The sequence below is a fragment of the Gekko japonicus genome, unplaced genomic scaffold, assembly GCF_001447785.1.
Source record: "Gekko japonicus isolate JY-2015 unplaced genomic scaffold, Gekko_japonicus_V1.1 scaffold4089, whole genome shotgun sequence".
NCBI classification, from domain to species: Eukaryota; Metazoa; Chordata; class Lepidosauria; order Squamata; family Gekkonidae; genus Gekko; species Gekko japonicus.
The window spans coordinates 33,130-57,870 of NW_015169911.1; the positions used below are offsets into that span (position 1 = coordinate 33,130).

At 46.0% G+C, this 24,741-nt stretch overlaps 2 protein-coding genes across 3 annotated transcripts in view; both read left to right on the top strand.

The window, feature by feature from the left end:
- LOC107115750 (tripartite motif-containing protein 7-like) overlaps positions 1-15,522 on the top strand; it is a 22,223-nt gene extending 6,701 nt beyond the window's left edge. The window contains exons 2-8 of one of the 2 annotated variants that reach the window (XM_015417513.1): positions 3,406-3,570; positions 4,497-4,592; positions 5,990-6,220; positions 7,021-7,043; positions 7,755-7,873; positions 11,031-11,063; positions 13,445-15,522. In XM_015417513.1, coding sequence (XP_015272999.1) covers positions 3,406-3,570; positions 4,497-4,592; positions 5,990-6,220; positions 7,021-7,043; positions 7,755-7,873; positions 11,031-11,063; positions 13,445-13,965 — 1,188 coding nt within the window. In that variant the 3' untranslated portion in view covers positions 13,966-15,522. The remainder of the gene's footprint in view (positions 1-3,405; positions 3,571-4,496; positions 4,593-5,989; positions 6,221-7,020; positions 7,044-7,754; positions 7,874-11,030; positions 11,064-13,444) is intronic. The other variant, XM_015417514.1, reaches the window with a different exon arrangement.
- The window catches only part of LOC107115747 (zinc finger protein 208-like), a gene marked incomplete at its 3' end in the record, with an annotated part of 52,675 nt that extends 32,359 nt beyond the window's left edge, over positions 1-20,316 (top strand). Inside the window, exon 5 of the mRNA XM_015417510.1 lies at positions 19,881-20,316. Within this exon, the coding sequence (XP_015272996.1) occupies positions 19,881-20,316 (436 nt within the window). The remainder of the gene's footprint in view (positions 1-19,880) is intronic.
- Between the last annotated feature and the right edge of the window lie 4,425 nt (positions 20,317-24,741).

The following is a 24,741-nucleotide window of genomic DNA, read 5'->3' on the forward strand; positions in this document are numbered from 1 at the left end:
CACAAGATTCCACAGCTTAGAGGGAGCATTGCTCCCCTTCCCACCAAGAGATCTCCCTTTGCTGGCAGCCCTTTCAGTATTGGTGCCTCACTGAGCCTTTCACTTGACAGGCCACCTTCATCTGAAGGCCTTTTGCTCTATGATCCTGAAAAGTATGCATACGGAGAGTGATTTCAGCTAAGCATACCTTTATTTAGTCAGGAACAAAGACAAGTTAACCGGCTCGCAGGCCGGCTTATATTCCCTCAGAGAAACCCACCACCAAACACCCCCCCACTCCCCGATAGGCTATTTACAGTGACCAAGAGACCTATTGGCCTCCTGGCCTGGGACCTAGCCTTGTAAGCCGCCCTGAGCCTTCGGGGAGGGCGGGATTTCCCACCAAGAGAGCCTTTCACTGACAGGCTTCCCTCACCGAGCCTTTCACTGACAGGCCACCTTCACCTGAAGGCCTTTTGCCCTATGATCCCATTTCTGCTCGCTTAAGGTACAGCCTGTTATTTCCAATGGCCATCCCCTCAGCCATCCCATACTGAGATGGAGCTGTGTGGCCAGTCCAAGAGGTTTCACTGCCCAAGGAGAACCCTGCCCAGCCCCCCAAATGTGGGCCTCTGATGAAGTGGAGCTTCCAGGACTGCGAATCTGTCATTGTGCATATGAAGTGAGGAGCAGAAGGCGAGAAGAGCATGCGTGTTGTTCCCAGAACCTCAACACTACACAACTGGCAAGGCTGGCTGGGTCAGGCCTAACTTTGTTCTGCACCTCAGGTCCCCAAACCTGTTTTCAGCACCAGAAGAAAATGTGGAAGTCATTAGAAAGTGCCTCTGAGCATTCCCCCCTGATCCAGACAGCCAAAACTCAGAGCAAAATGGCGACTGGAGGGCTGTTGGCAGAAAGGCTTCCCTGAGGGCAAAGGGCCCTTGCAGGAGTTAATGATTCCTTTAGAGGGAGAGGCTGAGGGAGTCATTGTGAGAGTTTAGAAAAAGGAATTAGGGGCCTCCCAGGTGAAAGCTGTGGGAACCCACAGGTGCCCCACATACTAATGCCCTTATGGATCCCTGATGTGAAGGAATGTCTCTTTTTAGTATTTATTATGCATTTAAAAATACAGAAGAATTAACTTACAAGGAAGGCAACTCAAGTTGCCCCCAAATCAAACTCAAGTTAACGCACTTCAGAATGAATAAGAGGTTGTTATGCCAGTATAAGAATCCAGAATCATCATTCGGTTGTGAGGTTAATGGCGTTGTCTGGAGCTCCACCTAGGAGGAGATGCTGTCTGTGAGAGGGGGGACGGGCTGGCTTCGAGTTAAATCTGAAAGGTGGCTTTAAAATCTGTTATTCATGCAGTTCCAGCTTTACCGCCTTATAGATTTGGATCTGCTTTTGGAGGCTTGTTATAATAACCCTGTTAGTCAAATTAAAAACATTAAATATTGACAAATATACAAAAGTATTCATGTATTTATTACAAAGTAGATTAAAAAGCAGATATTGGCCCTGGTGATTACCTCAGTAAAGAATCCAATTGTGCAGTGACAACAACAACAACAAAATCACCATTATTGTCCCTGATCAAACGCATTTTGGCCTGTCGGTCTTTCCCAGTGGTCAGACCAATGATATTACAGAACGACTCCTGACATTACCATGCAACAATTACTTCTTATAAATGGATAAAATGAAATTTTTTACTGGTTATAGTCCGTAACCAAAGGCAAAGATATTAATCAGAGGCCTCATTCTTGATAGCTCGCTGCCATGGTCAGGTACACTTTCCTATAGTAATGGCTCGATTGTGTACCATTCTCGCTTGGTCAGAAAAATTTGATGCAGCTGGGAGCCAAGAGGGATGTCAGGAGCCATTCTGTAATGTCATTGGTTTGACCACTGAGGAAGGCCAGTGGGCCGGAACGTGTATGGTCAGGGTCAATAATGGTAATTTTTTTGTTGTCACTGCACAATTTGATTCTTTATTGGAGCAGTCACCAAGGCCAATGTCTGTTCTTTAATGTACTTTGTAATAAATACATGATAAAAAGTAGAGACATCACCCTGCCAACAAATGTCCGCATGATCAAAGCAATGGTATTCCCAGTAGTCATGTATGGCTGCGAGAGTTGGACTACAAGGAAGGCCGAGCGCCGAAGAATAGATTCTTTTGAACTATGGTGCTGGAGAAGACTCTTGAGAGTCCCTTGGACTGCAAGAAGAACAAATCAGTCACTCCTCAAAGAAATCAACCCTGACTGTTCCCTGGAAGGCCAGATAATGAAACTGAAGCTCAAATCCTTTGGCCACCAAATGAGAAGGGAGCACTCACTGGAGAAGACCCTGATGCTGGGAAAGATTGAAGGTCAAAGAAGACGGGGACGGCAAAGGATGAGATGGTTAGACAGTGTCATAGATGCAATGAACATGAAACTGAGCAAACTTCAGAGGACGGCAGAAGACCGGAAGGCCTGGCAGGAGCTGGTCCATGGGGTCGCGAAGAGTCGGACTCGACTGTGCGACTGAACAGCAACAAATATTTTTGTATATTTATCAATATTTAATGTTTTTAATGTGACTAACAATTATTGGGCCGATACATTTATATCTTTGTAACCTTTAGGTTCTTAATTCAGTTTGCGTTAAGTCCCCCCTCCCTTTTTCATTTTCAGTTGTCGCTGTACCCCCTCAGGAATGCATAGTGCAAGAAAGTAATAGGGTGGGGGGTTTGGGGACACCTCTGGCACACCACAAATGGCTGCTCAAAGCAGGTGTTACGAGAAGGTGGTTTACATGGAAGCAGGAGCTGTGATTCATTCACTGACTTTCAAAGGAATCTGAGGTTTAATAAAGACTTGTGTAACCTCATTTTCTCCCACCAACCCCAGCTGAGGGAAAACATTATGGGAATTGTGTTTGTTAATGGGGGGATGGGTAGATGAAAAAGAAAGGAGCTTTGCCTCCAGCCCACTGGCCTCCACTTCCTAACAGGGAAGATGGCCAGTTGGTAAAAAAGGAAAAAATCAAACAACAACAAACTCCCAGACCCTCCAATCCCCAATATCCATTTACAAGTGGAACCTAAAATACAAGTAGGGCTGTTGGTCGCTCTGTTCTCTGCTCTTGGACCCAGGTGGCTTCTCTCTCCCATTTCTCTTCATAACTGTTTTCCCAGTATCCCTCCTACAGCTCCCTCACACAGATAAAATACCTTCCTCCCAAAAAAACCATAGGGTTACACTTAATTGCATTCTGTCTCCCAAAAAAGCCATAGCATTCTTTATCTATCTACAAATGTGTATGTGTGTGTGCTATTTTTGAACAAGGGACTAATTATATCCAGTCATTACAAGGAGAGATACAATTCGGGGTGGGGGAATGAAACAAATCCTGTTTCTTTGTTTTGGGCATCAGGCAGTCGTGACATCCAGAAAAGGGAGAGTTTGCCAGAAGCACCAGGAGCCCCTGAAGCTCTTCTGCAAGGATGATAAAGCCCTCATCTGTGTGGTCTGTGACCGATCCAAGGAGCACAGGGATCACCAGACCCTTCCTCTAGAAGAGGCCTCCCAAGAGTACAAGGTAGGAAGTCAACAACGTGGAGGATGGTGAGGAAGAGTTGTGGATCCTTCCCTTCTCCTTGGTCTCTTTGAAGGGAAACTCTCCAGTTTCCTCCCCAGCCTCTGGGCCCAAACTGGGGAGTGAAAACACCTCTTTGCTTCCTCCTTCAATGCATGGTGGCTCCCTTTTAATTGCCTCAAGTCCCCCTGCTAAGGCCAATGTGGGGTGATGTGGGGAGACAGACTCACTTCCTGTCTAAGCTTCATGTGCAAACACATTTCTGTATCTGATCTTCTGTATCTATCAGTTTTAACTCCGCCCCACCCACTGCTTTCCCGATTTCAGTTGTTCTTGAGCTTGGCAGGACATTTTGGTCTTTCCGCTCAGCTTCCCAGTTTTCCCTGGATCTGCTGTAGGTTTTTTCCCCTCTAACCTGCTTTGGATCATTTTTTCAGGATCATATCAAAAGAGGTTTGGGGGAAAGTGTAGAATGGAAGGTATCGATTTCCAGAAGCACCACCTCCCGCGAGCTTTTTTGCCATTTCTTTTTAAAGTTGTCAGTACTGGGCATATTGCTGGACTGTTAACACAACATAGTGATATAGCGACTGCAAATAATAGTTTTTCATGCAAAAAAAAAAATCCCCCCTGTGGCATGGGGGCATCATGGTGGGCAGGAGGATAAACCACACAGTAAATCTCCATGCTGAAGCAGCGTGGGCACTGTGAATATCTTTGCATTCGTAGTGGATGTTAGAAGAGAATGGGGCACCATCCCCACGAGGAAGCTACCTGTGTCTAGCCTTTGGGAACTGTTGTTGAAGGTTCCGCTACAGAAATCTGGCAGTTATAATCTGTTTGAGCCTTAGTGATAGTTTTGCTTCTCATATGTTTTACAGTAAACTTCTATAAAGAATCCAATCTCCATTTTGGGTCTTCCCCCCCAGGATCAGTTCTGCAGCCGTCTGGAGATTCTGAAGGAGGAGAGAGAAAGAATTCTGGCATCTAAAGGATTCGTAGAGAAGGAAAGCCAAGACCTGCTTGTAAGTGTCACTGTGGCTGGGGAGTGAACAGATTCTAGAACTTGTACTGGAGGAAACAGTGGACTACAAGTACAGAAAAGTCAACCCACGTGGGCGTCCCCCTTCTCCCAGTTTGGAAGTTCAGTGCATAGATGGTCAGTATTCAGCAGACCAGGCCCCCAAAAGCAGACTTAACGTTGCAATTCTGAACAAAGTTCCACTCGAGCGGTAGGGCTGGGGCTCTTGTGGAATTGCACACTCTTGGTGCCACTGACACTCCCTGCTCTCTGGTGGCCTAGGCACTCCCCTAGGGTGGGCAGCCCCTGGCTATTCATCCAGATCTAGAACATTGTTGTCGTGGGGTGTTTTTGTCTGGGGCAGAATCAGTTGACTTCCCAAGGTGCTCTCTGCTGTGGGATGTATCCTGGGCAGATGGACATATGTGTCCAGGTGCCACTTGTGTGCACTGTAAGCCAGGAGACGTCTCTGAAAAGAGATAAACCCCCCTCCCCCCAAATACTTGCTAAAAATGCTGATAGAGACCCCCCCTGATCCTGAATTGAGCCAATTGATTGCTGATTCTAAGGGGGAAAGTACTTGGGATGCTCAGGAGCATGTAGATTTTTTCCCCTCTGCACTTTTTTCTTGCCCAGAATGCAGTCAGGGAAGCTGCAGTTTCGATTAGGAGACCAAGCGAAGGGCAGGGGTTTCTTAGCTCTGAGAGCCAGTCTGGTGTAGTGGTTAAGTGCGCGGACTCTAATCTGGGAGAACCGGGTTTGATTCCCCCCTCCTCCACTTGCACCTGCTGATGTGACCTTGGGTCAGTCACAAGCTCTGGCACAGCTGTCCTTGAAAAAGAGCAGTTTGTGTCAGAGTTCTCTCAGCCCCACCCACCTCACAGGGTGTCTGTTGTGGGGAGGGGAAGGGAAGGGAGTTTGTAAGCCGCTCTGAGACACCTTTGGGTAGTGAAGGGCGGGGTATAAATCCAATCTCTTTCTTTCTCTTTCTCTTTTGCCTCCAGTGGTGTTTCTACTCAAACATCATATCTTGTCCCCTGATGGGAAAGTGCAGGGATCAGCATATGGAGGGTGTTTTATGGGGAAACAGAAGGACTCAAGAAGCCCCTTCTGCACTCTGGGTCTTCTGCTGCAGACTCCGTCCTCTGTAGCCGAAAGAGCCCGCCCAGGAGTTTGAGTGAGATCCATGTGTACTTTAGCCCTGAGGATGGGTCTTGAGGACTCTTCCTCTTAAAAAAGGTCTTGAGGACTCTTCCCCTTTCCCTGCCGAATGTTGATGTGATCTCTGTGGAAGGCAAAAAGTGCCCTTCCAATAAGAGTCTCCCGAAATGCCTCTTCCCACTGCAGAGACCGGCTGTGTGTTCCTGACCTTGGCCTGCTTTTCTTCTCTTCCCATCTCAGAAGCAAACTGAAGGAGAGAAGCAAAAGACTGTCGCCAAATTCAGGCAACTGCACACGTTTCTGGAAGAACAAGAGGAACTTTTGCTGGCCCAGATGGAAGAGGTGGAGGAGGAGGTGGCCAGGAAAAGGGAGGAGCACCTGGCCCAGCTCTCTGAGGAACTCTCCTCTCTGGAAAGCCTCATCCGGGAGATGGAGGAGAAGTGTCAGCAGTCGGCCGGTGAACTCCTGCAGGTGATGGAGTGGCAGGAACAGGCAGGCTCCTCTTGGGGAGAAACCCAATCCCTTTCCGTGCCGCCTTCACTGAAGCAGAAAACAAATGAGCCCCGTTAATGTTGCTCGTCCTTGTTTCCTTTCTGCCCATGTGCCCCTCCGCATTTGCACGTCTAGCAACATGAGCTCTTCCTCTGTTGCTTTTCAAAAGCCAGCTTACTGTTTGATCAGTATTTTTACATCTTAGTTTTGCTTTTAAATGAAAGAACGCTTTAATGAGTGCCTTTTAGTGAAACCAGAAAATATCGAGGAAGGCTTCAGGTGATTTCCTCGGACAGGTTTGGCTGGCGCAGTAATGCACCATCCCTTGCTCCTGCCTTGGGAAGTGAGCATTGCGGGTTGGAAACGTTGAAGGCATTAAGAGCCACATGGAACCAATTCTCAACAGTCAGGTCCGAGTTTCTTCACTTTCTGCTCCTACCCCCCGCAACCATGCTTGTCACTGCCCCTCTTTAATATAAAGAGAGAGCCCGAAGTGTAGCAAGGTATGCGTTGATGTGATGATGCTGAACCCAGTGGAATGCGGGGGGGGGAGCTATTATTTACTTGATCTAATTAAGCTCCCCGCTCCCCTGTCCCAGCGCCCCGGCCCCTGTCCCACCAACCAGAAATTCCTGGCTACGGGGCTGGATTCCTGTCCTTGAGTGGGACACACACAAAAAGGAGTCAGAATGCACCTCTCCCCACGGTCTGAGGGGTCTTCCCAGTGTGGCCTGTGGCAGATGTTGAGTTTCCTCTCTTTTTCTCTCTTCGCTTTTTAGGACGTCCGAAGCACCTTGCAGAGGTACGTGGATCCCTCTCCCTCATCGCCCCCACTGATGCTGGGATGGGTCTGAGTAGCAGGTGAAGAAAGTGGCCCTTCAGGCTCAGGACCACCACAGTTGTGACTCAGATCGCAAATCTCAGTCCATTTGTTTCTGGCAAACGACAGCTGCAGATGAACGCGGTCCCATGGGCAGAGGCTCATGCCCCACAGCAGCATGTTGGCATGTTTTGTCTCTTGTCCCATTTCTTTCCTGCCCTTCCTCTATAGAGCTCAAGGGAGCGTACTTGATTCTCCCCTCCGCATAACAGCCCTGTTAGATAAGTTCAGCCACAAGGAAAAGAGAATGGCCCAGGCCAGGACCACCCTGCAAGCTGGAGGCCTGAGAGTTGAACCAGGTCCTCTGCGGTCCTACTCCAGCTGTCTACCTACTGGAACCACTGTAGCGTTATCCTCCTTTCCCTCAACAGATGTGAGCAGGGGATATGAAGCTGCTGTTTTAAGGGGAAGCCACGAGTTCCTCTTAGTGTCTGATTTGGCCTCCAGGTGACTGGCTTTGGGGTCTCTGTAGCAACTGTGAGGGGACAGACATTCCTCCACAGAGGGCCTCCCCTCTTCCACTGCTGGTGTCTCTGGGGCTTCCGCTTAGTCCTGCCGTCATTTCCTTGCTCCACTGGTGGGAATTCTGGATTGGATAGATGGTGGCCTACCTAGCATCTTTCCCCCCTCCAGGTATGAAGAAAAGGAGACGTTTGAAGAGCCAGTGACTTTTCCTCTTGCATTGAAGTGGAGGGTCTGGGACATCTGGGACGTCAGTCACTTTCTGGAGGGTGTCATGAAGCAATTGAAAGGTAATGAAGAACAGCTTCAGGCAGGTCATTAGGTGAGGCCAAGTGTGAATGTGGAACCCTCAAGGTCACTTGTAACACGAGCAGGGCCAGGTGGACAGGGAATTTGTGTGCCAATTCCAAAAGGCCATTTTAGTTCACCGTGGAAAGTTTTCTGATCAGAATTCCTTCTCGGGCTTTAGCACACCGTTGCATTCTCTGGATTTTTTCACAATGTTTCTACAGTTTGATCTTTGTTCATTCCTGTGCCCACGTGTTGTTGAACTGAGGTGTGAGGGCTGTATTGCCTGAGGAGGATGAATATCGTTAGCAGCTTGTATGAAGTAGAAGAAGAGAAGAGATTGGATTTATACCCTGCCCTTCACTACCCAAGAGCGGCTTACAAACTCCTCTCCCTTCCCCTCCCCACAACAGACACCCTGTGAGGTGGGTGGGGCTGATAAGAGCTCTGGCAGAGACTGCTCTTTTTCAAGAACAGCTGTTGCAGAACTGTGGCTTGCCCAAGGTCATCGAGGCAGGTGCAAGTGGAGGAGTGGGGGAATCAAACCCAGTTCTTCCAGATTAGAATCCGCGCACTTAACCACTACACCAAACTGGCTCCTACACCAAAGTAGGAATATATTTTTTGCCTTTAAGAAAAAGGGTTATGGGAAATGTAGTTTTGTACCTTTTAGGTCACATGTTCTCGTATAGCTTAATCTAGATAAGTTCGATAAGTTCCCTCTGGGCTTTTTAGCAAGTCCGGGAAAAGCCTTTTCAGTCTTTCTCATTGTTTTGGAAGTTTATCAGCGGCAAGTGAGAGGGTCAGAATTAATCTCTTTCTATTAGTAGTCTGATATAGGAATTTTATCAACAAGTATGAACGCCTTCATTCACTCAGCTGGAAACGCGAGTTACTCAATTTGAATGCATGGAGAACAATAAAATGATATGAACCTATTGGGCTATTGCGTTGGCTACTTACTGTAATGGGGCTGAGTTGTTCTAGAAGCCTCAGAGCAGAATAAGGGCAGAACAAGCCTCCAACGTGAAAGAGGGGAGAGACCAGGGCATTTTTACTCATCATGCCCCCTGATTCCTTTCAGGAAGACTCACACACCCCTTCTGTGTACATAGCCAAATCGGACCTCTCAGAACTGACCACTTGGACTGAGTGTTTTGTTAGCTTAAGTGTGTCCTAGTTGAGCCCACGGAATGGCCTCATGGGGACTGACAGTGCCCTCTTCAGCAGAGGGACACCTACCAAGTCCACTGAAATCAAGTGGCTTTTAAGGGTATAACGCTGCACAGGATGGTACTGTGAGGCATTCTGTTTCTGAAGAAACATGGCCCATACCTGGCTAGAAGGCCACCAGAAACCCCAGCTTTGCTGCCATAAACATCTTGAAGAATGTCAGAAGAAAAATGTAGCAAGTAATTTACTTCTGGGAGTAACAGCTCAGGAGTATTGACCTGAGCAAATGATTTCTGCCTTGAGCAGTTTCCTGGAGAGGCAGTGTAGAAGAGTTATAAAAATAAATAAATTCTTACATTGAATTTGAATTAAGGAAGGGCTGAGTATTTTGGACCAAATTCTGAATGAGACATGTGGAGATGTCCCCCTTCCTTCCCTTCTCTAATCTGGACAGGAACTGCTGAGTTGGGTCCCCTCCTATCCTAATTGCCCACCTGTCTGTTTTGCCCTTCTCCCCCCCCCCCCAGTTGTTTAAGGTGCCACCCTCCTGCCAGGGAGTCAATGGGTGCTTCCCCTGGCAGCAGTTCTTCATGATCCCTGTGAACATAGAGGCCTTGGCATTGGCCAGAGAGCACCCAAACAGCAGTTTTCCTCACAGTTTCCTTTTTCTCAACTCCCTGGGATTACAGTTTCTCTACATATTACCGCAGGTTTCCCCCCCCCACACACACACACTTACACACACAGGGTTTTTTCCCTAATTGGGAATAGACTGATCACTAGAGGGAATTAATGCTATAAACATCAATTGCCATGACTGATGATTTATCTTTTTTTAAGGTATGTTTTTACCCTTTTCATTGCATACCAATAAAGGGAAATGTGCAGCCTGGGCTTTCATGGTAGAGAAAAAGGGGTTCACCTTCCCCTTAGTATCGCCACAACAGGAAAGTCAGGAGACTTATTTTTTAAAATAAATGAAAACCAGGAATTCTGATGAACTACTTGCACTAGAGAACCACTGAGAGGAGGGAAATCGCAGACACAGGGACAATGAGGAGGAGATTGGATTTATACCCCGCCCTTCACTACCCAAAGGTGTCTCAGAGTGGCTTACAAACTCCTTTCCCTTCCCCTCCCCACAACAGACACCCTGTGAGGTAGGTGGGACTGAGAGAGCTCTTGACAGAAACTGCTCTCTTTCAAGAACAGCTCTTATCAGAACTATGACTTGCCCAAGGTCATCCAGCCAGGTGCAAGTGGGGGAGTGGGGAATCAAACCCGGTTCTCCCAGATTAGAGTCCGCACACTTAACCACTACACCAGACTTGCATTGAGGCAAGGGAAATGGTGGCAATACAGGTGGATCCTTCACAAATGCATACTTTTCTGTCCACACAGCATGAAAAAAATACTCTGACGGCAGTCTTTCCCAAAAGATTGTTTCAAACAGGATTTGGTGAAGTCCAGAGCAAAGCAGGAGAGATCCCAGAAACAGGATTAGGTGACCATATTTTGTGGGTCTCCATCACTCCCCCACTCCAGTTTTGATGCCAAATCAGAGGAACACCACTGTATGAAAGCATCCAAAGCTTATCTGGACTGGACCCTTGGGTTGTGGGCCTTAGCATACTTTCTATGAAGCAACTCTCAAGTAACTCAAAGTAATTAACTTTTGGACAATCATGTTCAGGATCATTCTTGGTCTCTTTTTTGGAGAGTGAAATGTCAGTTTGTTTTCCATTTGTTTTCTCAGCCCAACAGCAGCCATAATTAGGAACTAAAAGCGAACTCACATTAAGTGAAAAACCATTTGAACATCTGCATGCAAGTAAAATCTGGGGGAGGATTTTTCCAAGAAGCTGCTTCTACTTAACCTTTCAGCTGAACCTGAGAAAAAACATGTGCTAACTGATATTTTCCTTGCAAAATATGTTTTATGCACAAGGGTCAGCTGCTTACTTTCTGTTCCTTTTGCATCCTCAGACACTCTGGATTCTGGACTTGACCTGCAGGAAGGTACATTGCATGCACAAGTCAGTTATTTCTAAATTTTAAAACGTCACCTCATAATCTGTGTTCTTCTACTTGGTGTTTCTCCAGTGATCAAGTTTACCAGGATCGTCTTGTTTTGTCCCCCAAAATCTCATCCTCCCTGCCCTAGCCAGACCCTCGATGCTTTGTTCTGAGGAGGCCTGTCAGGGTTTCTCAGGATGGCAGAGAAGGTGAACTCTGAGGGGGTGAACTGCGTCCTTTCATCTCACAAAAACATGAGAAGAGGCCTGCTGGGTTAGACCAGTGAGTGGCCCATCTAACCCAGCATCTTGTCTGTCACAGCAGCCAGTTGGTTACTCTGGAGGGCCAAAAACAGGGCATAGAGGTTGTGGCCTTCCCCTGATGTTGCTTCCTGGCCCTGATATTTACAGAGGTTTACTGCCTCTGAACGTGGAGGCTCTCTTTAGTCACTATGGCTAGTAGCCGCTGATAGAGCTGTCCTGCATGAATCTTTTTCATGTGAAAAAAGGCCACCTCCAACTCTCTTAAGACATTCATCTCACACCAGGGCAATTACTAAAAATACTGCTTAACAATCCTGTTTTGTAGCTCTGCAAGAGCCTTCTCCAGGGTCCCAGTCGTCAAAACCGACTTAAATATAATGGAATATGTTTCCCACACACACACACACACACACACCATTTCCCAGTATTCCTTCTTATCCTTGTGGCTTATTTCAGAAAGAGACAATGACCCTTTTCACCTCACAAATAATAACAGGTCTGATCTAAAGAGACCAGCAGGCCTCTGCCAGCCCCCATGACTCTTAATCCTGCCTTCAGCCTGTTTTTTTCTCAAACCCCCCCCCCACGGTAGAGAGGAAGACCCCCAGAGCTCATTCCCAAAGGGAACCTAGATGAGATGCTTGAAAATCTGTTGTCAGATATCTGACATCCTTTCAGGTTTTGTTTGGTGCAGATGTGGAGGGACTTCTGGAGGGGGGGGTATTTAACCCTTCCTCACAGTCCCCTTTTTGTAAGCTAAAATTTCCCCTTTTGAGCACCGTACATTGTGTGTTGGGGGAAGGGGTTCAGTGTGTTGAGATGTGTTTTTATAATAATGCATAATAGTAACTTACTTAAAGATTTCCCCTCCTGTTTCAAGTTTCATTTGAAAAAGTACTTGTGGAGTGGGGTCCTGAGACTAATGGGGAGGGACCACGGAAATATCTCAGCGAGTGACAAGAGTCAACAGGAAACGAGGCATTAGAGTCTCTGACTCCAGTAAACAGAGTAACCAAATGGCACGGGGCGGTTTCTCACCTCTCAGTCCAAGGCAGCTGCGCCTTCCCTCAGTGCAGCCCTTTTCTCTCACCTCTTTTAGTCCAGTCTTAGGCTGCAACAACCCACTTCCTTCACTGCTTGTTCCAAGAGCCTTTTACACCTGGACTGAGGCTTCTCCAGGTGCCTGTAGGAGTCTCTCTCTTAACCTCTGTCATCCACCTCAGGTGTGTCTCTTGTCCTGGAGCCTTCCTGCCCCCCCCCCCAGCGCAGCAGGAGAAATTGTGTGTGGGGGGTGTGTGTGAAAGTGATGTAACTTCCAGTTATGAGACCAGAAGTGGCATCACACAACAACTTGACCACCCTCAAAAGCTCAAAGACACACATCCCATCCCATTCCTAGGGAGGGTGGCAGGAATGACAGGAAAGGAGGGGTTCTCAATTCTTTTGAAACAAATAATTAATGGCTGGTTCAGAGTTTAGTGGAGGATAGTGTCCTTCGTCAACCTGCTGCTAGCTTTTGCTGAGATTTCAGGCCCCCTCCCTTTTCAATCAGAGATCAAGAAATTCTGGCCAAAGAAGGAGATGGTGCTAATCTTGAATGCTAATCTTGGAAATCTTAATGATTTGGGCAGAAATGTCATTCTTGGGATACCTCTAGGATCAGGTCTTAAGATCCACCTTGCAGGTTCAGTCCATTCTGTGCATTTACTCATTTTCGTGTGGTAAGGGTGTTCTGTAAGTGCTCTTCCACATGTGATTTTTTTTGTTTTATTTATAAAGTTGGATGAAATACATAATAACCCCTGCTTCTCCCTCAGGGTACTTCTTTGATAGAGGATATGGGGTACAGGCTGTATTCACATGGGTTGCTGCTGTCTCTTCAAGTGCAGGAAGTCTGTTTAAATAGGACAGAGGAGGGTAGGAGTACCTGTAAGTCCAGAGGGAACAGGAAAAGCAGAAGTGAGGGAAATGTCTAAACAACCAACCACATCTAGGAAATCCACAGGGAACAAATATACATGGGATGCTAACCATAGTGTTTGGTGAATGTGTCAAACAGCTCTACCATTTGTCTCCCAGCTGAATCTGTTTCTCTTCTCTCTTCTCATCTCCCCCCAAATGCAGCGAATGTGATGCTGGATCCAGATACGGCCTATCCCAGACTCATCGTGTCTGAGGATAAGAAAAGTGTGAAACTAGGAGGAAAAGATCAAGCTCTGCCCAACAGCCCTGAGAGATTTGACAGATTTGGTGCTATCCTGGGTGTTGAGGGATTCACAGCAGGCCGCCATTTCTGGGAAGTCTGTGTGGGAAGTGAGGATGAATGGATTGTGGGGGTGGCCAGAAAGTCCATGAGGAGAAAAGGAGACCTTTCCTTTAGTCCTGAGGAAGGGATGTGGGCTGTGGGGAAGTGGAAGGGCCTTTACATGGCTTGCAGAGAAGAGTGTGATTATCCTCTCCTGACCCTGAGTGGGGAGCTCAAGAAGATCCGGGTGTGTCTGAACTACACCGGGGGACGAGTGGCCCTTTTCGATGCTGACCAAGCAGCCCTTCTCTACGAGTTCTCTGGATCCTCCTTCTCTGGAGAGACTCTCCTGCCCTTCTTTATGGTTAATTTAAACGGCCACCTCCAACTCTCTTAAGACGTTCATCTCACACTAGGTCCATCAGTTACAATATTTCTTAAGAGTCCTATTTTATAGCTCTGCAAGGGCCTTCTCCAGGGTCCCAGTCACCAAAGCCGACTTAAATATAATGGAGTCTATTTTACCTCCATTTCCCAATATTTCTTCTTACCTTTGTAGCTTCTTTCAGAAAGGGACAATGACCCGTTTCACATCACAAATGATAACATCTGGTCTAAGTGAGATATCTCAATAGACCAGCAGGTCTCTGCCAGCCCCCATGACTCTTAATTCTGCCTTTAGTCTGTTTTTTCTCACCACCACCCCAATCGCTGCCAACGGTGGAGAGGAAGACCCCCACCCAGCTCATTCCTTGTTACTTTCCAAGGGCAAGCTAGATAAAGTGCTTGGAAATCTGTTGTCACATACCCCCACATCCTTCCAGGCTTTGTTTGATGCAGATGTGCAGGGGGTATTTAACCCTTTCTCACAGTCCCCTTTTTGTAATCTAAAATTTCCCCTTTGGAGCACCACCCATTGTGTGCTGGGGGGAGGGGTTCGATGTGTTGTTGAGATGTGTGTTTGTAATAACACACAATAGTAACCTAATTATAGGTTTTCCCCTCCTGTTTCGAGTTTCATTTGAAAACATACTTTTGGAGTGGGACCCTGAGAAGACTGGGGAGGGACCACGGAAACATTTGATTTTAATTGCTGGTTGATAACACACAAATCCCAAAGTATTGGAACCTTTATTCCTGATTATAGCATCAATGAAGATTTATGTGTGAGAGCAGTTATCATGTAAACGGATCCATGGCCCGCTTTGTAAGCTTACATCATACTACACAGTATATGAGATAACACCTGGTCAGGAGGATTGATGTATATTATTTTCTGGATGACTTTTTTTAAAAGTATGTGTTATTGATCACTGAAGGAGGCCCTTGAGGCCGAGACATGTATGGTCTTGTGTTGGTCATTTGATATGTTCGTCAACTTTGTATGGGAAATTATTGCAGCTTATGTAAAGGTTGTTCTGACTCTTAATGCAACCTGATGTTCAGGTGCTATGTGTCAGGGCTTTACCGAAGTGTGTGCTGTTTAATTTCATCCTTATAGCAACCCTGTGAGGTAACTTAGGCGAAGTATTAATGAGCTTCATGGCTGAGCCAGAATTTGAACCCATGCCTTATCAGTCCAGGTTCACCATCCTATGGACTGCAACTCACTAGCTGTCAGTAGTTGTTAAGCCCAAAGCAGGTTAACCTGTTCAGTAGAGTTCTGTCACCCCAGTGGGTTATAGCTGTTATAAGTAGGAAGGCTCTAAATGTTGTTCCATCAAGTTGCTTTTGACTTATGGCTACCCTGTGAATTAAAGGTACTTTCTGAGTGATGATATTTTATGAGGGACAGTGTGGCCTCTTTTGCCCCATTTGCCTTTTTCTTTTTCAGCATTCAAGAATGGCAGCCATTGCTCAGAATAGCAAAGAAATATATTGGAGGTAGAACCACTACCCCAGATAAAGAAATTGAGTGTGCAGGCCAGCCATGGAAAAGATTTCCAACGCTTTAGGCTCTGCTGCTTTCCTCATCTCATTCTTGAGGCTGAGGAGACATATTTCTATCCAAAGTTTTTTGTCATCAGTTCTCATTCTATTGAAGAATAAACTACATTTAAAGAAGAAATGTTTCTCAATTTTCACTGTGTCATTATGGCTCAAATGGGACCTCCTCAGGATTGGGCCAATTGCTGCATTAGAATGGTGCTGTTAAATGGCCATTCTCTGTGCCTTAACTGCCTAGGGCAGGGGTGTCAAATATACGGCCCACTGGCCGGATCCGGCCCCTGCAAGGCCCCAATCCGGTCTGAGAGCAACTGGCTGTGTGCTGCTTCCTGCTTCCTTACAGCGTAGCTCCTTTTGGCCAGTCTCGTATTTCCTGCTTCAGAGGAGAAAAAGAAAGCCTTCCCTCAATCAGAGACAGAGAAACTGTGACCAAAGGGAAAGAACATATCCTGAATGTGGCTGTTGGAAATCCCAATGATTTGAGCAGCAATGTCATTCTTGGGTTATGAAGACTAGGATTATGAACACTGTAAAACAGAAACTGCCACGGGTTGTGCTTCCCCAGCCCAATTTGAGAAAGCACTAGGCACAATCCTGTAGAGGAGAATCCAAGCTAAACTTTATTAATAAAGGAGGGAAAATATAGGTACAACAAGGTTTTGAATCCTCGAATACCTACAGGTCTTCCCTAAGGTTACAATGGGAGACATAAAGTTTTATACCCACTATGACGCTGTGCAAATAAATCAGATTATTGGTTTCATCAAACTCTGTCACATATCCGTCACACCGTTCTGATTGGGCTCCAACCTGTGGGTTGGATTTTCTCAGGCAAAAATATACCTCCTTCAGTTGAACAATGGGCCTTCTTCTTCCCAGCCTATGGAATTCTAAAACTATCTAATGTAGCAGATATGGGTACATAGTGGCGTGTGTTCTTCATCTGACATAGGCTAAATGACATCAGGAATATGCACAGTTATAGTTGGCAAGAACAAGAAAGGCCACAAGCAGTATGATTGCCTGTCAGCATTTAGTATTTTACCCAGAATGCATTTAAGCAATGAACCAAAGTGAATATCTGAATATATGTCCATGATTGATTTCAGTTACTGTGATTAGAATCATCAAAGGCACTTAACATATGCACCATGGAAGTGTTAAGTGCACCTACTAAGTTAAACTGTTAAGTCAGTGGCAGAGTACAAAGTGTTTCATAAGCGGTGCGTACAACAAGACTAAGACCTGCTTTGCCAGTTCAACCCATTCTGTCCATCTCATTTTCATGTGATCAGGGTGTTTGTGGAAGAGCTCTTCCACACGTGATTTTTTGTTCGTTTATAAAGGTGGATGAAATACACTGGGGGTCCCCAGTGTGGTGCCTGCGGGTGCCGTGGCTCCCACAAACATTTTTCCTGGTGCCCGCCCACCAAGTGGTTTTATAAACTGGGTATAAATAATCGTGGAGATTTGGCAGCAGGACTTTGGATTGGCCACTGAAGAATGGATTGGCTGTTCAGATTTTTAACAATGTTGCTTTGGCAGCAGCTGCCACCACAGCACAAGGATCTGTGCTATTTGACTAAAGGTAAGCTTTTGCAGCCATTTTGTGTCTGGCTCTGCCTCCTGCAGCAGCCATTTTGTTGCTAGTGTTTGTTCAAGCCCAGGAGGTCTGTTCTGCCTTTTGACATCTTTAAATAGGACAGGGGAAGGAAGGAGGGTTAAAGCCAAAAAGCAGGAAGGAGAAACAACAAGCCGCAGTAGGGGAAATGTCTAGACAACCAGCCAGGTCAGGGAGATCTTGGTCTCAGATAGCTGTTATTTTCCTCAAGGCCGACTTTTTCTTTTGTTTTAACACCTTCCTTAGTCCAGTCCTAGGCCACAGCACCCAACTTCCTTCAGTGCTTGTCCCAGGAGCCATTCACATCCTGGACTAAGGCTTTTCTGGCTGCCTGTGGCAGTCTCTCTCTTAACCTCTGCCATCCACCTGGGGTAGCTGTCTTGTGTACTGGAGCTCACTACAGTGGGAGCCCTTCGCCTCCCCCCATCCCAATTCCACTGCCTAGTGCAGCAGCAGGAGAAATGGGGGGGGGAGATGTCATGACAGAGCGTGATGTCACTTCCAGTTATACTCCCAGAAGTGGCCTGACTTGATCACTTCCCACCACACCACAATAGGGCTATACCATGGCAGAATAGTTCAGGAACTTGGAAGGCATTGTGAAAGGACCCCAGAAGCAGGATCCCTTGGAGGAGGGCAGGTCATGCAAGACAAGAGCAAAAAGGCTGAAGTGTGAGTCCTCACATCCCAAGGTAGTTCTGCCACCAGCCCCGTTCCTGTCCAGATAGTTGGAGACCAAGAAGAAGAGGAGATTGGATTTATGCCCCGCCCTTCACTTGGCGTCTCAGAGCGGCTTACAAACTCCTTTCCCTTCCCCTCCCCACAACAGACACCCTGTGAGGTGGGTGGGGCGGAGAGAACTCTGACACAAACTGCTCTTTCAGGAACAGCTGTGCCAGAGCTTGTGACTGACCCAAGGTCACACCAGCAGCTGCAAGTGGAGGAGTGGGGAATCAAACCCGGTTCTCCCAGATTAGAGTCCACGCACTTAACCACTACACCAAACTTTGTCCAAAGGGACAAAGCCTTCGGCCCTCCTGGAACTATGATAAGAAAGCCACTCCTACAAGGTAGGGCTTTTACAAGGTGAGTTTCTTAGAACAATCTAGTAGCGGTAGTCAGTACAGAAATCCAGTACTGGGCTAAAGTACTGGATTCAGATTGAAGATCTTCATTCTGTTCTTTTGTCAGGTGGTCTCTACTGAAGTGTGTGCTGTTACATTTTATCATCACAAGAACCCTGTGAGGTCACTTAGACCAAGAGCTCCTGGGTTTCATGTCTGAGGCAGGACTGGAACCCAGGCCTCATCAGTCCAGGTCCACCATACTATGGACTGCAAGTCACTGGTTCTCAGCAGCAGTAAGCAGGTTTCTTCCCTCCTGCCTAAAGCAGGGGAACCTGTTAAGCGGAGTCCTGTCACTCCGGTGGGTAGGAGGCTGTGGTCTGTAGGAAAACTGCACTGATACAAATTAAAGCACAGTGGTAAACTAAACGTATGGTGCATGAAAAAGCTCTAGAGGTCAAGCATATGGGGAAAAAAACCAGATATATATATGACTGCATTAGATACTACGGGGTTACCTGAACAGGAAATAAATGAACAAAATAATGTATGGGTCTAGACTAAGGCTTTAATGCCTGTCAGAACAGACTGTGGAAAGATGAGCCATAACCCATCATACATTGCAAACACTAAACGAGATTGTGAAATCAGCCAAGTCACTTGCAAATAAGAGAAAATCCTCGCATAAAAGTTAAACCATTTAAATTGCAGCTAACTTACTGACTACCAAGTTCTGCCTTCTCATTAAACTAAGTTGCCTAGTTACTGCAGAGCAAAAGCAGCTCCGTCGTTAACTGTCAGTCAGGCTCAAGGACTTCAAAAAGCTAGGAGACTTGGAAGACTGGGCCCTCAGTGGCTCCAAAGACCCACGAGGATGGCACTCTTGAGGTGGACAAGTCCTTAAGAACGGAAGAGCCCTGCTGGATCAGTCCACTGGTCCATCTAGTCCAGCATCCTGTCTCACACAGTGGCCAACCAGTTTCTCTAGAGGACCAACAATAGGGCTCCAAGGCTGAGGCCTGCCCTGATGTTGCCTCTGGGCACTGAGCACTAATCATTTTGAAAGGACTAAGGAAATACTAGCTAGGGACCTCAAAATCTTGGCTGACGACTGTAAATGGCAGCTTATCCCAAGTCCAGGAAAAACAGAATGCTCCTGTTTACATCTCAACAATCTTGCCAACCATTAACTGAATGTCTACCTTAATGGCACCCGACTTAACACACAACCATACACCTAAATACCTTGGCATTACCCTGGACAGGACCTTGAGCTAGAAACACCATCTTACCAATGTAGCACGTGAAACAACATTCTCAAAAATTATGTGGTACAACTTTGGGTGTGTCTGCTACAACACTTAAGATGCTCAGCTTTGGGGTTGGTGTATCATACTGTGGAATATGGTGCTTCAGCATGGCTCAAGAGCACTCATGTCCACAAACCTGATGACCAACTCAGTAGAACAATGAGAACCATCGGCGGATGTATTAAACTCACTCTGATCTAATGGTTGTCCACATTGTGCCACATCACTCTCCTGCATCTCCAAAGACAAGATGCTCTTCTTCGTGAATATAGAAAGGTAATCGAAAATTGTTGCCCATCCACAAAAACATGGCTGATGCAGGCCTACCCAGACTAAGATCCTGGCTACCCAGAAAGATCTCGACACCTAGCAAAGGACAGAAGCTGTGTAAATGCTTGGAATGTGGAAAGAGCTTCATTCACTATAGCCATCTAACTTTATACTATAGGATTCACACAGGAGAGAAACCATATAAATGCATGGAAAGTGGAAAGAGCTTCATTCACTATAGCCATCTAACTTTATACTATAGGATTCACACAGGAGAGAAACCATATAAATGCATGGAAAGTGGAAAGAGCTTCATTCACTATAGCCATCTAACTTTATACTATAGGATTCACACAGGAGAGAAACCATATAAATGCATGGAAAGTGGAAAGAGCTTCATTCACTATAGCCATCTAACTTTATACTATAGGATTCACACAGGAGAGAAACCATATAAATGCATGGAAAGTGGAAAGAGCTTCATTCACTATAGCCATCTAACTTTATACTATAGGATTCACACAGGAGAGAAACCATATAAATGCATGGAAAGTTAACCACTACACCAAACTGGAGAGAAACCATATAAATGCATGGAAAGTGGAAAGAGCTTCAGATGGATCTCAAACCATACTGCTCGCCAAAGGATATATACTGGGGAAAAACCATATAAATGTTCAGAATGTGGAAAATGTTTGGTGTAGTGGTTAAGTGCACGGACACTAATCTGGGAGAACTGGGTTTGATTCCCCACTCCTCCACTTGCACCTGGCTGGATGACCTTGGGCAAGCCATAGTTCTGATAACAGCTGTCCTTGAAAAAGAGCAGTTCCTGTCAAGAGCTCTCTCAGCCCCACCTACCTCACAGGGTGTCTGTTGTCGGGAGGGGAAGGGAAAGGGGAAGGAGTTTGTAAGCCGCTCTGAGACACCTTTGGGTAATGAAGGGTGGGATATAAATCCAATCTCCTCCTCCTCCTCCCAGTCAGAGTGTAACCCTTACTTCATATCAAATGATTCACAGAGGAGAGAAACCATGTAAGTGCTTTGGAATGTAGAAAGAGCTTCAATCAAGAGCCCAAACCGTACTGCTCGCCAAAGGATTCACAATGGGGAGAAACTGTAGACATATTTCTAATTTAAAAATAACTTCTGCTACACCAAAAGCCTTACTTCCCACCAGAGGGTCACACTGGACAGAAACCGTGCAAACAAAGCTGAATTCAATCACAGGAGTCACATTTGTCACCCTCTCTGTCATGGTTACAGCAGAAAAGCTTTAGAGATGCTCTGACTGTAAGAAAGGCTGGTCAAGAGTGCAGTACAGTGCAGATTCTCTAAAAACACTGGTTGCTTATTACTTGCATGATTGCAAACCCTCCCTTCAAACAGTAGAGCTGAGCTTGAAATTAATGCAAGAGGCAAAGGGAGGGTGTATGTGTTTGGGTTTAAGAACACAAGAGCTCTACTGGATCAAAAGAGGGCCCCCCAAAGGATATTTTAGCGTGTATCTCTACGTTCATAATGTTCTTTGTCCATTTGCTGTTGTAGTTTTGACTTCTTCGGATTCCCAGGATTTGAATTATTCCCCTACCTAAAAAACTCCCTGCAAGCAAACCAAAGTAGTCAGACTTTTGTGGAAGTCTCTAGTTCAGCTTGCTTCTTGCAGTGCTGTTTTTCAACAGGACCATAAATAACATTGTCCCTCGGGATGCAAAGTGCTGAATGTGCCCACCCACCTCATCTACCCTGCAAATAACCGGGCAAGACCAAAGACTGATCGGAGACCTCCTTTCTGTGCTGTGGCCCTCGCCTTTTGGAATGGCCTGCCTGTGGTCTGAGGGGCTCCCACACTTCTGTCATTTTGTAAACTCTTTAACAGAGTTGTTCAGGAAAGCCTGACTTGACCACTTCCCACCACACCACAATAGGGCTATACCATGGCAGAATAGTTCAGGAACTTGGAAGGCATTGTCAAAGGACCCCAGAAGCAGGATCCCTTGGAGAGGAGGGCAGGTCATGCAAGACAAGACCAAAAAGGCTGAAGTGTGAGTCTTCACATCCCAAGGTAGTTCTGCCACCAGCCCCATTCCTGTCCAGATAGTCGGAGACCAATGGACAAAGCCTCCGGCCCTCCTGGAACTATGACAAGAAAGCCACTCCTGCAAGGTAGGGCTTTTACAAGGTGCGTTTCTTAAAACACTCTAGTAGCGATAGTGTTGGGTGATACTGAGATATTGAAAAAATGGTATTTAGCAGAGATAAGATAGTCCAGCAGTTCCGGAATAAAATAATTCAGACTGAGAGTCCATGTGTGATTAAAACATAAAGTTTTTACTAAATTCTAGCATGGGAAGGGTAACTGGGATGAAAATAACAACAGAGCTAAATCGGCTACATCCTTACACTACAAAGACAAAACTAGAAGAGAGAGATTATGGCTACTCTTCTTCTTCAGAACACCAAAACAAAGACGGGAAGAGAGCCATAAAATGCTAATACACTTTAGTCCCAATCAAATTCCTAGATCAGGGAGAAAATTCCCGGGCATTCTACAGCTAAAGAACATTGGTTACATGAAAAACATGTGACTTCCTGTGAGTAACATAAACAAACATTTAACCCCAGATATACTGAGTGTTTTCAACTTGTAATACCCAACAGGTAGTCAGTATAGGAATCCAGTACTAGGCTAAAGTACAGGATTCAGATTGAAGCCTTCTGAGTTCACAAACAGCACAAAGTAATAGTAATTTGTTTTGCTATAAAATTGTGCAGGAATAATCAAAAGAGCAGTGATCAGTGAGGATAAAAATAATAAAGCTATGTCTAAACTGAGCACATCTACAAGCATTTAAACTGCACTAACTGAAGCCCATAAAGAGTAGCCTTCCACGGAGTGAGTTATAGTAGTCTAACCGGGAGGTGACCCTTGCATGGATTACTGTGGCTAGGTCAGGGCGAGACAGGAAAGGGGCCAGTTGCCTGATCTGGCATAGCTGTAGAAACGCCGGTCTGGTGACATTTATGATCTGGGCCTCCATCGATAAGGTGGCATCCAGAAACACACGCAGACTCTCGACGGTCAGTACCAGTGTTGAAGGTACACCGTCAAGAACCGGGAGTTGGTACCTCAACCCGGGGTCCCCCCCCCCCATCCATAGAACCTCCATCTTTGACGGATTCCGTTTCAGCCAGCTCTGCTTCAACCATCCAACCACAGTCTCCAGCCCTTTGGCCAAAAAAGATGGGGCAGTATCTGTCCATCAACAGATACAGCTGGGTGTCATCAGCATATTGATGACAACCCAGCCTCAAACTCTGCACCAGCTGGGCAAGGGGGCACATGTAGAACAACGTTAGGCACGCAAAAAGGTTTTGAGAAACTGGTTGCCCAAAGCATCAAGGCAAACAATATGCATTTTAAAAACTATATCCAGAGCAGGAAACCAGCCAGAGAAGTGGTGGGGCCTTTGGATGGCAAAGGAATAACGGGATTGCTGAAAGAAGATGGGGAGGTGGCAGGGAAGTGCAAGGAATTGTTTTGCTTTTGTGTTCACTGTAAAGTGTGGGCAGGTATCCATGCCACACAGCCACTGTTTTCAGCAAAACTATATCTCAAAAATCCCATTGCAGAGCTGGAAAAAGTACAGAACACCCAAGATGACGAACTGAGCCAAATTAAGGTGACCAGAGATGACGTTCTAGGCTTATCGGGGAAATTAAAAACTCGTAAGTCTCCAGGGCCTGATGGCATACACCTGAGAGGTCCTTGAGACACTCAAATATGAAATAGTTGATCTACTAACCCATAACCTATCACTAAATTCAGCTGCAAAGCAAAGTCCTGCCTCGCCAACCATTCGGAGTTCTTTGAGAAAGTGAACAAGCATGCAGACCACAGTGAACCGGTAAACATTATTGTGAAGCAAAAGTGCCTATGAAGGGTTAAGTGATGCAACAGTATGTTAGCCTTCTTCCTAGTGCAGCTGTTTTAAGTTTGTTATTGTTAAGGTGCTGATTCTAAGGACAAGCAGACCTACCAATTAACTCTATTAGGAAAAACTGTTTTGACTGTAAAGTGGGGGCAGCTGATATTTGAAAGGGAAAAATAGTATATTTTGACACCTTATCTGGGGGGAAATTTAGCCTAGGAGATTCTGGGAACTCCTGTATGTGGTTCCTGTTTGCAAACCTCCATGTGAAGCCACATTCCTCGTTGTGACTTATAGCCTATGCTTTCTGAAAACTGCGCTATAGAACACAGGTAGTTTGAGTTAGTGTTTATTATTTTGTTGTACTCTCTGAAGTGTTTTGTTGCTGGATTTTGTATTTCTCTCTTTTGACCATTGTTTTAAATAAACACTTTATTTTAAAACTTAAGTTGGCTCATGTGTGCTCAAGTCTCCTGTTAACCCACAAGAAAGCCTAGCTATCTTGACAATTATATACTTGGATTTTAAAAGGCTCTTGACATGGTACCTGACCAAAGACTCCCGAGTAAACTTAGCAGTCATGGGATAAGAGGGTGGGTTCTCTTACGTATTAAAAACTGGCTAAATGACAGGAAGCAAAGAGTGGGAATCAATGGACAGTTTTTCTCACAATGGAGGGAAGTAAGCAGTGGGGTCCCACAAGGATCGGTATAGGGGCCAGAACTATTTATTTTACTCATAAATGATCTGGAGCTAGAGGTGAGTACTGTAGTGGCCAAGTTTGCAGATGACATAAAAATTTTTAGGATGGTGAAATCCAAGGCTCACTGTAAAGGGCTCCATGGGGGAATCTCCTCGAAGCAGCTGAGTGGGGGATAATGTGGCAACTGAAGTTTAATGTTGGTAAGTGTAAGGTGATGCACATGGGGGAGGATCCAATTTCAAGTATAGGCTAAAGGGGTCTGAACTTGCTCAGTCTGAGAGGGGAAAAGGTCTTCGGGTCATAATGGATAGCTCAATGAACAGCCC